The sequence below is a fragment of the Oncorhynchus mykiss genome, chromosome 18 (assembly GCF_013265735.2).
Source record: "Oncorhynchus mykiss isolate Arlee chromosome 18, USDA_OmykA_1.1, whole genome shotgun sequence".
Classification (NCBI taxonomy): Eukaryota; Metazoa; Chordata; class Actinopteri; order Salmoniformes; family Salmonidae; genus Oncorhynchus; species Oncorhynchus mykiss.
Genome location: NC_048582.1, coordinates 33,301,086 through 33,316,267, shown reverse-complemented (window position 1 = coordinate 33,316,267; position 15,182 = coordinate 33,301,086). Strand labels below are relative to the sequence as shown.

The following is a 15,182-nucleotide window of genomic DNA, read 5'->3' as shown; positions in this document are numbered from 1 at the left end:
TTGAATTTCGGCCATGCACGCGATTTAGTTACGTAGAGCTCGGCACCTTTTATGCTTTGCCCCCCAAGTTTTTATAGCTAGCTACGGATTCAGTTTCATTAGTGATGTGATGCCAGCAGTTTTCAACAATTAGCTCATTTGCTTACCCTTGTAAGAAATGCCTCCAGTCCGAGTGACAAGGGGACCATATAAAAATGGATGCGTGATGAATACTTTCCTTTTCGTCGACAGACCAGGTCAAGCAGGAATATTAAGGTATTGTTGTTGTTATATTGCCTTAGCTAGGTGTGAGCTCTAGAAAACTAGATTCATTTTTTAATGTAGCTACAACCATATTACTGCTTGGGGTGTTCAATTGCTTATGCTATGCTGTTACTAGTATGTATTAGAGGTCGACCGATTATGATTTTTCAACACCGGTTGAAAATTGCAGATTATTGGAGGACAATTTTTATATATATATTTGAAATAATGACAATTACAATAATACTGAATGAACAATGAACACTTATTTTGATAATGAAACATGCTCAATTTCGTTTAAATAATGCAAAAACACCGTGTTGGAGAATAAAATAAAAGTGCAGTGTGTGCCATGTAAAAAAGCTAATGTTTAAATTCTCTGCTCAGAACATATGAAAGCTGGTGGTTCAATATTCCCAGTTCTTCAATATTCCAAGTAAAGAAATATTAGGTTGCAGTTATTATGACACATTGACTAGTTCTCTCTATACCATTTGTATTTCATATACCTTTGACTATTGGATGTTCTAATAGGCACTTTAGTATTGCCAGCCTAATCTCAGGAGTTGATCAGCTTGAAATCATAAACAGCGCTGTGATCAAGCATTGCTAGGAGCTGCTGGCAAACGCAGTAAAGTTTGAATGAATGCTTTACGAGCCTGCTGCTGCCTACCACCGCTCAGTCAGACTGCTCTATCAAATATCAAATCATAGACTTAATTATAATATAATAAACACAGAAATACGAGCCTTTGGTCATTAATATGGTCAAATCCGGAAACTATCATTTCGAAAACAAAAAGTTTATTCTTTCAGTGAAATACGGGTGGCAACCCTAAGTCTAAATATTGCTGTTACATTGCACAACCTTCAATGTTATGTCATAATTATGTAAAATTCTGTCAAATTACTTCGCAACGAGCCAGGCGGCCCAAACTGCTGCATATACCCTGACTCTGCATGCAATGAACGCAAGAGAAGTGACACAATTTCCCTAGTTAATATTGCCTGCTAACATTAATTTAAAAAAACTAAATATGCAGGTTTCAAAAAATATACTTCTGTGTATTGATTTTAAGAAAGGCATTGTTGTTTATGGTTAGGTACATTCGTGCAACGATTGTGCTTTTTTCACGAATGTGCTTTTGTTAAATCATCACCTGTTTGGCAAAGTAGGCTGTTATTCGATTGTAAATTAACAGGCAGCGCATTGATTATATGCAACGCAGGACAAGCTAGTTAACCTAGTAATATCATCAACTATGTGAAGATTGATAGTTTTTTATAAGATAGCTTTAGTGCAAGCTAGCAACTTACCTTGGTTCCTTGCTGCACTTGCATAACAGGTGGTCAGCCTGCCACAGTTTCCTCGTGGAGTGCAATGTAATTGGCCATTATCGTTGTTTAAAAATGCCAATTACCGATTGTTATGAAAACTTGAAATCGGCCCTAATTAATCGGCCAACCTCTAGTATATGTGCACTAGCTGCAAGCTAGATACAGTAGCTTGTTAACTTGTTAGCTAGATGGTACATTGTCAGTGTTTGTATTCAGCATCTAGTTTCTAGCTAGCTACTTTCAAACCACAATCAACATGGCTCTGATTATTTAGAGCTTAATGAGGATTTAATTGTGTGTCAGGTACACACAGACCCCACACCCACACACAGAAAGCCTCACCCATGTGAAGTCAGTGTCATGTATTCTAGCTAATATTTTCATGAGATAATGTTCTGTGTTGGTTTTTTCTGTATTTTTTTAGGACCCTCTAACACACCCCAATCAACCTGGCTCTGATGGTTTAGACCGTGATGATGCCCCTGAGATTGTTAGTGTCAGGTGCACAAACACACACAACTCTCAGGCCTTAGCAATCTGTCCTACCTTTGCAGATTTATTATACATTTCCTTCTCGCTTAAACAAATGTCTAAATATACCTTGCATCTAACTCTTTTCAGAATTAAGAAATGTTCTACCCTGGGGCATCAGTAATAAAGGGGCAATACCTTATGGCAATAATGCTCTATGTTCTGCGTCATCGCCTGACTGGAACTGCCCTGATAGACCTACTTGCCTTGCTGAATTTGCTTGTCCCCAACTTGGTTCCAACATCTAAATATCTCTTCAAAAATGTTTTGGGTAATCCAGCCTTGACAGCTGTCTTTCATTTATTTTGTGATGAATGCCAAAACTACTTAGGAAAGCAACCCGAAGACACAAATTGCTCACATTGTGGAACGTCCTTCATCAGAGAAACAAAATGTTTATTTTTGTCAATACCTTTGAGGGACCTTCTGCGAGATACACTGGAGAACCATGGAATAGATATTTTGAGGAAAACAGTGAAGGAAGGAGAATATGAAATCGAGGATGTCATGGATGGAAAGATGTACCAAACATTACTGAAAGAGAAGAGGCTATCTGCTGATTATTTAACATTAACCTGGACCTGTAAAGGAGTACCCATTTTTAACTCCTCAAATTACTCAGTTTGGCTCCTTCAATTTACCATGAATGAACTGCCTTACATACATTGGAAAGAAAATGTGATGGTTGCAGGACTTTGGTTTGGCCCAGAAAAACCCAGAATGGATACCTTATTAAAACCTTTTATTGATGAATGTTGCAATTTAGTCCAAAACCCATTACTTTGGAGCGATAACAGTGGGATTCTGAAGAGGACAAAGGTATTCTCCTTGATTTGTTCCTCAGATGCAATTGCCAGGCCAATCCTTCGTTACTGTAAGCAATTCAATGGTGAATATGGTTGTGACTGGTGCTTGCACCCTGGTAAAGTTGTCCCCAAAGGCAGAGGATATGTATGATTCTATTCTTACTGTCAACAACTGCAAAATGAAAGATCACACAATCAAATTAAGGATAATGCATTTCACACTGCTCGCACGGACATTCCGCAAAATGGTGTAAAGGGGTTGTCAACACTGTTTTTGCTTCCATTGTTCAACATTGTGTTTGGTTTTGTGCCTGACTACATGCATTCTGTTCTCCTCGGCATAACTCGACAGCTTCTGTCTCTTTGGTTGGACACGTGCAACTGTTTGAATCCATGGTGCATAGGTTGACAAATTACAGAATTAGACTCTCGACTGCTAAATCTCAAGCCGCCAAAGGAAATGACAAGAATACCGCGATCACTGCATATAAGAACATTTTGGAAAGCATCTCCTGTTTTATTCAATCACTGTTCTGCCTGGCATCCTTCCGGGTTCCATTTCCACAAAAAAAAATCTACTTACATTCAGCATGCATATTTTGCTTCAAGGATTTATTTCACAGCGTGACCTTAGATTAGCTCACATTTCTTTAGTCCTCTTTGTCAAGAAAATGGAAGAATTATATGGACAAGAAATGTTTTATTTCAATTGTCATCAACTAATCCACCTTACTGATAGTGTACTGAACTGGGGCCTATCTGGGCAACGTCATCTTTTACATTTGAGGATAACAATGGAGGGTTGAAATCTCTTTTCCATGGGACGCAGTGTGTTCCACAACAAATTTGCCAGATTTTCCTTCTTTGGCGAGACATTCCCAAACGTCTTAGTGTTTTAGGATTTCACCCAGAGTCAGAGTCCGGTATATTCCTAACAAAGCTTGCAGACAGGAGACTGAAAAGAGAAAAAATCTCAGGCTCCCTCAAAACTCATGGAAAATCTGTACCTCTTCACCTCACAGCTTATGTATAACTAATAACTGGCTCTGTCCCATCCCAGCCTGTGGAGTCATACGGTCGATTCATTTATGAACAGATTGTTTATCACACAACTAACTGCAAAATCGCAGAAAAGGGGATAATACTTCAGTTGTGTTAAAAAATGGATGTTGTTACAACTGCAGTTATTTTTCTTTGTTAGACTGAATTGCATTTGTCAAACAACATGCTGATGTCAACATATTCCCCGTTGTTGTGGTTCAACCAGATGTAATTCAAGCTGACAGTTTGTTCATCAACTGCAATCTAGGCATCTCATCAAAAATAATGTGTGTAATAGTTGAGAGGTCGAGACTTAAAAAAGCTTTTTCTTTGGAAGATATAAAGTACACATTTATTTATTTGGATGGCTGGCTTGTCCCTCTGCCAAACACTTATGAAAGAGATTCGTTATGGGTGTTTTTTTAGAGACCTGGTTGATGTTATTTATCTGATTGATAATGAGAGCTGATTCTCATTTGCAACGGTGACCTGGCCAAGAAAAGCATCAACATACTTTAATTCAGGTCCAGTGTGAGGAAATGTTAGGGACGTGCAGCTTCCAATTAAAACGCATGCATTTAGTTTCCCTGGAATTGAGCAATAGTTGGAGATCACAGAATCTGTGTGATTCTAATAGTATCACTCATTGATCATTTATCAGGGACATACACCAGTGATGCAAGGACCATCACTTATATTATTGCATTGTACACGTTCAGTGGAATAGATGTATTTTTTAATTAAAATCAATTAACATTAATATTACTTGTCTGATTTTACTAAGATGTAACATATTTTTAATTGATTTAATGTTTTGAAAGTATCCATCCCAAACATTCACACTACTTTAAAAGTAACCTGGCTATACCCATGTTGGCATATAAAATAAATATGGTTTGGCTTTCTTTTTTTGCTTGCAGGAAATGTTTTGTCTTGGATAATTTTCATCACTTCAATTAGAATACTATAACAAACCGGACAGGAATAGCCTATAGGAATGCTTTCATCACTTCAATTAGAATACTATAACAAACCGGACAGGAATAGCCTATAGGAATGCGTTCAATAACTTCAGGGGAATAGTATAGAAAATAATCCATGAACACTATTTAAATTAATGAGAATACTATACAGATACTGCATAATATTTATACTATTGAAATCTTATTGTGTTGTTTGAAGTTATAGGTCAAAAATACGTACTATAGACACTCCTATAATTAATCTATAGTATTTTAATAGCAAAATAATATATTTTAGCATACTATTAGATAACTATAGGGTATTATAAAAAACGTAGTTGCTTATAGGAATGCTATAGTGCTTTTTCGTAAGGGCAGGACCGCTTTGCGTGGCTGATTGTGCTGCACCAGGACGAGACGACAAACCGACGACCGGTGCACCCAGCACCCAAAGATGTTCTCATCTATCTGTGCTGCACCGGTGTTGTGCTTCCTCCTAGGTATCATTCATTTTAGGTAGCAAAATTGTATTTCAAGTAGGATAGCAGCCACCACAAGAAATAACTAATATTGATAACCATCTAGATGTCACCTTGATACATACTGTACATACCGTCAACTACTCAATGGGAAGGGCATGAATGTCAACAACACGTGGACACCTTTCGCTCCCACTTGACAAGCACTACTGTTTGGTAAAGGTGTGGGAAGTAGCTGCCTAGGAGCCAATATCAGGGTGACAGTTACAGTAAGCACACGCATACAACGCATAGAGGAACAGTACACACATCATCTATACTTCTAATAAACAAGTCTATACTTTTCACAAAATCTGTTTTATAAGTGAAAATGTACAATTCTTAAGAAAAAAAACTGCGGAATCAAAACCTTCTAGCAGAGCGCTTTTGCCGCAACCACTGCTTTCCACACGCCCACTACTTGCCTTTCGACACACCTACCAGTCCTTACTTCGGTCACGGTACTGGGATGCAGCTTATCCCTTCTAGTCTGTGTAAGCTGCCTTTCACAGTAGTAAACCCCCACCCAGCAGGTGGCGCTGATGTGCAATTCTATGCTCACCACCCACTAGAACCAAGAAAGAAAAAAATCCTTGACTAGAACATGGAAACAGGATTGGAGATTACTTTGTTTTTTATTTCAAACATTATTTGTCTGGAGTAAAGAAATAAATAATGACTTACACAACACATTCACAACTCTCATTCGACCAAAAATGTCCATTCATCCATATTCCATAATGTCCTATATATTTGAATGAATTCCTTCATCCATTAGGTCTTTCATCCTGTGTTCTAACTTTATTTATCTATTCATTCATTTATATATTTATATATTTAATGATCTACCCATCCAGTCCTAACTTTTTTATAGCAGCTTTATCATTTGATTAAGAAATAAATGTATGGTTGAATTGAGGTTACTATACCTAAAACCTCTAATTCCTTATGAGTAATTATTACAGCTTGCATATACTGTGGTTTTCTAGTAGAAGAGTGTGTAAAAGTGTACTAGTCTTATTTGTTACGAATTATGTGATGGAACTGCCACAAACTCCAGAGTAATACGTCGTTTATCAAAGTAATCAGACCAGATATTTTTATATATTTAACTTTGACTATATTTCACCGCTTCATTTAAGCAAAACGTTTTAAACTTCTACCACTACTACAAAAATACTTTCAAAGAGCTGAAGCATGTCACATATTTTTTCTTCATGGACAATTACCATCTAGTTCACCCCATTTGTCACATCTGTCTGATACCCCTAATTTAATGTAATTTAATTGGCCTACATCATGTGGATGAATACTACGTGAATGGGTTTTATAGCTGATTGGGATTACTATTTTTTTTTTAGATAATTCTGTTTTGGGTGGGTGGGGGGGGGGGGGTGATGGTGATTCGTAAATTTGGGGGGTTTCTGTAGCTGTGTTCTTGGCTATGATGATGTGTAATAAGATTGGATTGTTATATCCGGGGGTTGGTCGAGTGAGTCAGGAGAGGGAGTGTCTGCACTGTGATTTCTCAACAACACGAAAACGTTAGAGCAACTGTGCTTCTATCGCCTCAGAAAGGGAACTACAGCAGTGTTCTTCATACAACTGCTGGGAATTATGCTTGGTTTCTTGGGCAGAGGGACGCTCAAATCACCAGCGAAACATGGATATTACATATTTAATGCTTTCGATTTAGGTCAGTAGACATACAATTTACCACGATTTTCCTGCTCGACTCCGTTTATCGCGTCGTCAGTATGGAGAAGATGCTCTGCAGTCCGCATCCTGGGACAAATAAAACAAACTCTGCTTCACTGCCGTCGGACAAGGGGAATTCGGCGAGACAGATCGGACGAGCTGGTTCTCATAGCCCCGGCTCGGCTTCACTTGGGAGCGGGGCCGGTGGAGGAGTGAGTCGGGGAGGTTTATTAGGAAACAGTATGAATTTTCAGCAAGCGTGTAAGCGTCAGTTAGAAGGAGTGTTGAGCAAATACACAAACTTAATTCAAGGATGGCAGAACAGGTAAGCAGAACTTTCAATCATGAGGTTCTTACCCACAGGGCAAAAACGAGTTGAATCAACGTTGGTTCCACGTTATTATTTTTATTTTTTTATACATGTGATGACATTGAATTGACGTGAAACTAAGGGAATTTCGTTTTTTTATTTTTTTTATTTATTTTTAACCTAAATCCAATTACATGGTGATATTTCTTTGTCGATTTCACATTGAATTCAGTGCATCTCAGTGCTAGAGGCTTCACTACAGACCCTGGTTCGATTCCAGGCTGTATCCCAACCGGCCGTGATTGGGAGGCCCATAGGGTGGTGCACAATTGGCCCAGCGTCATCCTGGTTAGGGTTTGGCCGGGGTAGGCCATCATTGTAAATAAGAATTTGTTATTAACTGACTAGGTCAGTATTGTGTGGATTGATAATGTGTCACAACTGCTTTAAAGGGTACAGGTTGCAGCCCAGTTAGCCTACTTAAGTAGGTGGCAGGGATAACTGCCTAATGGATGGAGCGTTGGACTAGTAACCGAAAGGTTGCAAGTTCAAATCCCAGAGCTGACAAGGTACAAATCTGTTGTTCTGCCCCTGAACAAGGCAGTTATCCCACTGTTCCTAGGCTGTCATTGTAAATAAGAATTTGTTCTTAACTGCCTAGTTAAATAAAAAGTGAGCAGAAGGAACTGCTATTTAGATCCCAGCCATAGCCTAGAAAATGGAAACATTGTAATTTTGACAACTACAGAGCCTGTGCATATTGGATAACAATGCTCATGCATGATTTAGCATTTTTCGTCCTTCCCTTGTTACAGTATCTGTGCGCATCATCGACATCTCTAACGCACAGATACTGTCCCAACAACCTAGTCTATTTGTTTAACCTGGTCTCAGAGCATTTTGTATTATTCTGTTTGTAAGTCTGAGACACTTCATTTTAGTATGATATGTAAGGTTTGGTATGGTTACATAAGACCGATGGTTACTTCCCAGGTAACACAGACGTCTGGCCTGATTCCGGCATACCAGATCTAAAACTGCTGGCCCGGTCTGGCAGCCGGATCCGGACCGAGTCCGAAATTAGTGACTGTACAGACTAGGCCCGAGTCATTTGGGCCAGATCTGGCAGCCTGAACTGAGCCAAAGCTGCCATTTTAGGGCCAGAATCAGCCCAGCAATGGCCAAAATCCACTAAATTCTGATGTTATTCTATCTGCAGAGTTTACGTGACTATGTTAGCCGTAGTTGGCTAGCTAGCAAGTAAGGGATAAGAACATTGCCAGCCTGCATAGTAATCAAACAAATAGAATGAACAACAAATCTGCTTCTCTAACAACCTAACAGTTTTAACGAACAACCAGGTTTAGTGAAAGGATGAAATAGTATGAATTTACATATCAAAATCTCAATGAAAGCATGTACATTTTACCAGTAAATGTGTGCTTGTTTTCTTTGGCAACAGTGGTATAAGCGGGATAAACGCCTCCGCTCTACATTATATGAAAGTAATAAACACGGGTTGTACCAAGTTGTCCATTATTTCCAGATAATGTATAAAGCATCAGTGTTCATCTCTTACATGCATGTCTCTCTGGGTCTATCTGCCCTTTCCTTGCTGTCCATCTGTAGCCTTGGATGTGAAAGTGTTTCTCCTGACAGCACCTTTTTGAATAACAGGGGAAGAAAAGAGCAAAAGAAGTAGTTCCAACAATTAGTCAGATTTTGACACCACACAGAAATCCTAGGAATCACAGTCCAGACCTCAAATGGGAAGCAAATCAACACAACACAGTAACCACAGAGGTTTTCACTTTCAACAAATCAAAATATATATGTGCCTGTTGTAGCGCCACCGGGTGGTCAATCTGAATGTGTTGAGTCTTGACAGGGTATGTGTACCAAGAGTGGTTACAATACAAATATCTGTCTGATGTATATGCATTTGTGCCAGACCACACTGACATTAATGTTTATTGGTCAGTTGTTTGACATACTAGTCTGGAAAATATTGCTTTGAAAGACCTTGGTGCCTAGATGCCATATATCAAGTTTCATCCAGATCGGCCCTGTGGTTCCGGAAGAGATGGCATTTTAAGTGTTTTTAAAAAATTCCAAATGGCGGAAAATCCATCATGGCAGACCTTGTGGGTCCTTGAGGCAAATTTGTTCTTTGTGAGAAGAGGCACCTATGCACAGAATTTCAAGACTCTAGGTCAGGGATGGGCAACTGGCGGCCTGTGGGATTTGGTTATGTGTAAGGGTTATGGTTTAGGATAGGGATATCCTAAGGATCCCAGATAGCACTGACCATAAACATATAGAAGCTATGGATGCAAGAACTGGCCATCCGTTATATAAAAACTATAGTTTTGAGGCTATACAGTGTTTGTTTTCAGTTAATCCTATGTTTGGTTCTGATGGGGAAGAACAGTTGACCTAAGCTCAACAAGCATTTATAACATATTTTCTTTGAGAAGCAATAGGTATACAGTGACTAGTGAAAGTCTACACACCCTTGAACAGTTTTCACATTTGAGATTGACTCTTTTACTGTCCAGCCACACCATCTCAGGCTCAGGGTGCCATCCTTCAGATTCACATTTTGAGTATTTGTTGCACGGTGGTGGAGACAGTCCATCAGAGAGGCTGAGGGTGGAGACAGTCCATCAGAGAGGCTGAGGGTGGAGACAGTCCATCAGAGAGGCTGAGGGTGGAGAGACAAACAAGAACACGTGTATTGTCAAGCAAATCACTTTACACAGGGTTCAAGTGAGGAATGGGATCAGCTGGGAACACTAATTCAACCAATAGAATGTTTAACATTATACTTATAGTTTTTTTTTATAGTTTTTTTATAGATTTACTTTTCAATGAAAGAAGACAGCAGCTGATTGACTTATTTTATTTCACCTTTATTTAACCAGGTAAGCAAGTTGAGAACAAGTTCTCATTTACAATTGCGACCTGGCCAAGATAAAGCAAAGCAGTTCGACACATACAACGACACAGAGTTACACATGGAGTAAAACAAACATACAGTCAATAATACAGTATAAACAGTCTATATACGATTTGAGCAAATGAGGTGAAATAAGGGAGGTAAAGGCAAAAAAAGGCCATGGTGGCAAAGTAAATACAATATAGCAAGTAAAACACTAGAATTGTAGATTTGCAGTGGAAGAATGTGCAAAGAAAAATAATGGGGTGCAAAGGAGCAAAATAAATAAATACAGTAGGGAAAGAGGTAGTTGTTTGGGCTAAATTATAGGTGGGCTATGTACAGGTGCAGTAATCTGTGAGCTGCTCTGACAGTTGGTGCTTAAAGCTAGTGAGGGAGATAAGTGTTTCCAGTTTCAGAGATTTTTGTAGTTCGTTCCAGTCATTGGCAGCAGAGAACTGGAAGGAGAGGCGGCCAAAGAAAGAATTGGTTTTGGGGGTGACCAGAGAGATATACCTGCTGGAGCGCGTGCTATGTGCTACATGCTGGAGAGCATGCTACATGACTGTATAGGGTCAACCATTTTGTTGTTGTTGTAATTTGAAAGAAATTGAACCTTTTTAACTAGGGAAGTCAGTTAAGAACAAATACTTATTTACAATGACGGCCTACATCAGCCAAACCCGGACAGAGCTGGGTTAATTGTGCACCACCCTATGGGACTCTCAATCACGGCCAGGAGATAAAGACTGCATTCGAACCAGGGTGTCTGTTGTGATGCCTCAAGCACTGAGATGCAGTGCCTTAGAACGCTGCGCCACTTGGGAAACCAAACCATGAATAGTTTTTCAAAACAATGTATTTTTTTGTGATTGACCACTAGCTAGATTCAAATGATTAAAGTAGCTAACGTTACAAATAACCACTGGGACTATATAATAAATATATATATTATGTATATGTGTGTTACTGTAATTCAGCGTTTAGCTGCCATAGTACACATGAAGCTAAATAAACCATTATTATCATCATTATGAACTTAAACCTTGTCTATGTTCAGGTTCAGCAAAACTTTGGCATGCAACCTTGGGTTATGACAAAGAAACACTATGGCTAAGTAACACAGCTGGTGATACAATTCATAATTTACCTGGTTTAGATACGCAGTTTTATTTTCTTCTGGCATCTCAGAATGCGCAGGCATATCTACTGTCAAAGGTTCCATACAGAAAATAAATGTTTGATGTCTCACAAATATAAGGTGTGTAAAAATAAGAAATGTGGCATTTAAGCAGATGCTTTTATCCAAAGTGACAGTATATATGCATACATTTATTTTCTGTTCGTGGCCCCGGGAATCGAACCCACAATATTTTGAGCGCCAGGATTTTTTCCATTGACTGTCATGGTCGTTATTTATTTATCTATTTTAATAGGCTATAGACTACATTTGTAACCGTTTAATAGGTTACTGCAATAATTCAACATGCATGGTTGTAGGCTGCTTCACTCCTTCAGCATAGGTTGCAGATGATCAAATGGAAGATCTAGGCCTACATTTTCAGAAAATACAATTATTCTACGCCATAGGCTACAACAACAGTGCAATGAGGAATGTATTATTGTTAGGACACAATTATTGTCTAGGCTGTAAACTGCCCGTGATGTAGGCTAATTTGAATAACCGCTCAAACGTCATTTTGTGTTTCATGCCAAAATAAAGGTATTTTAAAATACAACCATTTGGATCAGTTATGGGTTTATTTTCGACAGGTCCAGAAAATTACATTAGGCCACTCATATGGTGTATTTTGGCAGGATGTATGGGCGTTTACAGATAGGCCTACCATAGACAAATAGGCTATAGCCTATGATCCTGAGATGTGCTGTCGGTCGTGGATCATGTATCCCAAGTCGTCCTATAATTAACGTGGCCACCAGCGTATGCCTAAAAATCAATAATGCCATTATATTAAGACAGGATTGGCCGAAGGACTGAAATTAATAGAATTAGTGAGTGGGGTTCCAAAAAAATCTGTACTCAAATCAAATTCCTTTATAGCATAAATTCTTTAGGGTCCTGCTCCATCTAAAAGCCTAATGGGAAGAATTTTAGCTTGCAAATGACTTAGCAAATTCGAGGTGAAATTATTACATTAATTAGTTGTTTTATTTTTGCATCACCTGCCAAAAGAACCTCATGGCTCTACTTCTGAAAAGGTTAATCAGGCCAGATATGCTGAAGTGGACTTGGCCCGAGTACCATTAGCCGGAAACCAAGAGTAATATTTTTCTGCCTGACTCGGGAAGTGCTCGGCCCGTATGAAGCCCCCTGAGTCCGAGTCGATTCCGAGTCCCCCAAGTCTAAAACGGATTAGGCCCCAAACCCACCTTGTTGACTGGGTTAAGGCAAAAACGAAAGTAATGTGATTGGTCGGGATGGATGGGTGGACACCCAAAGGTTGCGAGTTCGAATCTCATCAAGGACAACTTTAGCATTTTATCTAATTAGCAACTTTTCAACTACTTAGCATGTTAGCTAACCCTTCCCCTAGCCTTAACCATTTTAGCTAAACTTAACTCTAACCCTTAGCCTAGCTAACATTAGCGAGCTAGCTAGAATTCGTAACATATCATACGTTTTGAAAAATTGCATACAGCATATGTATACAGTCGTGGCCAAAAGTTTTGAGAATGCAACAAATATTACTTTTCACAAAGTCTGCTGCCTCAGTTTGTATGATGGCAATTTGCATATACTCCAGAATGTTATGAAGAGTGATCAGATGAATTGCAGTTCATTGCAAAGTCCCTCTTTGCCATGCACATTAACTGAATCCCCCCAAAAACATTTCCACTGCATTTCAGCCCTGCCACAAAAGGACCAGCTGACATCATGTCTGTGAGTCTCTCGTTAACACGTGTGAGTGTTGATGAGGACAAGGCTGGAGATCACTCCGTCATGCTGATTGAGTCCGAATAACAGACTGGAAGATTCAAAAGGAGGGTGGCGCTTGGAATCATTGTTCTTCCTCTGTCAACCATGGTTACCTAAAAGGAAACACGTGCCGTCATCATTGCTTTGCACAAAAAGGGCTTCACAGGCAAGGATATTGCTGCCAGTAAGATTGCACCTAAATCAACCATTTATCGGATCATCAAGAACTTCAAGGAGAGCGGTTCAATTGTTGTGAAGAAGGCTTCAGGGCGCCCAAGAAAGTGCAGCAAGCGCCAGGACCGTCTCCTAAAGTTGTTTCAGCTGCAGGATCGGAGCACCACCAGTACAGAACTTGCTCAGGAATGGCAGCAGGCAGGTGTGAGTGCATCTGCACGCACAGTGAGGTGAAGACTTTTGGAGGATGGCCTGGTGTCAAGAAGGGCAGCAAAGAAGCCACTTATCTCCAGGAAAAACATCAAGGACAGACTAATATTCTGCAAAAGGAACAGGGATTGGACTGCTGAGGACTGGGGTAAAGTCATTTTCTCTGATGAATCCGCTTTCCGATTGTTCCGGAAAAAAGTTTGTACGGAGAAGACAAAGGTGAGCTGTACCATCAGTCCTGTGTCATGCCAACAGTAAAGCATCCTGAGACCATTCATGTGTGGGGTTGCTTCTCAGCCAAGGGAGTGGGCTCACTCACAATTGTGCCTAAGAATACAACAATGAATAAAGAATGGCACCAACACAGCCTCTGAGAGCATCTTCTCCCAACCATCCAGGAACAGTTTGGTGACGAACAATGCCTTTTCCAGCATGATGGAGCACCTTGCCATAAGGCAAAAGTGATAACTAAGTGGCTTGGGGAACAAAACATCGATATTTTGGGTCCATGGCCAGGAAACTCCCCAGACCTTAATCCCATTGAGAACTTGTGATCAATCCTCAAGAGGCGGGTGGACAAACAAAAACCCACAACTCCAAGCATTGATTATGCAAGAATGGGCTGCCATCAGTGTGGCCCAGAAGTTAATTGATAGTATGCCAGGGCAGATTGCAGAGGTCTTGAAAAAGAAGGGTCAACACTGCAAATATTGACTCTTTGCATCAACTTCATGTAATTGTCAATAAAAGCCTTTGACACCTATGAAATGCTTGTAATTATACTTCAGTATTCCACAGTAACATCTGACAAAAAATATCTAAAGACACTGAGGCAGCAGACTTTGTGAACATTTATATTTGTGTCATTCTCAACTTTTGGCCATGACTTCATTTAGCAAATTCAAATCATTATGTATTATATGTAATACATGTTTTTTTTATGGTAACATCATAGTAAATGGAGTGTCTTAGATTTACGTACAGAATAATATGAAATGATCTGAGACCAGGTTGATTTATTTCCCTTGAGGTCAGTGGCTTATTTGAAAACCACTGAACACTTGTCAGAATTGTGAAATTATGCGTGTGAAGGTTTAGACAGTGACCGATCATGAGGAAACTGGATGTATGGCAGGTTGTTTTGTATGGGCTCCTCAAACTGAGTTTATTTCTTTTGGACACAGAACTTGAGGAAAGAGAGAGTTGGCCACTTGAAAACACTTCTTGATACAATTGTTGAATAGCATGTTAGCTATGTGTGCCTTTTTTAAACTGGAACAGTTGAGGCATACATCAAATTCACAAAAAATGACAAATGGACAGTTTTTTAAATTTCCTGTGGGAGTTTACACACCCAGGAAAAAGCTGGTAGTATTCATGGTGAAACGTCACTGTATCTATATAGGACTGCAGAGATGAGCTAAAGGACAGCAGTGTGCTAGAGCATATATCCGCTCTACTTAGACCCCTTTCTG

General features: G+C 39.5%; 1 protein-coding gene across 2 annotated transcripts in view; it reads left to right on the top strand.

Annotated features, from left to right (window-relative positions):
- The first annotated feature begins 6,936 nt into the window (after positions 1-6,936).
- LOC110496796 (oxysterol-binding protein-related protein 10) overlaps positions 6,937-15,182 on the top strand; it is a 136,906-nt gene continuing 128,660 nt past the window's right edge. For both annotated transcript variants that reach the window (XR_005037434.1, XM_036952521.1), the window contains exon 1: positions 6,937-7,462. Coding sequence is in view for 1 of the 2 variants with exons in the window: in XM_036952521.1 (XP_036808416.1) it covers positions 7,197-7,462 (266 nt within the window). In the remaining variant the exon portion in view is untranslated. The remainder of the gene's footprint in view (positions 7,463-15,182) is intronic.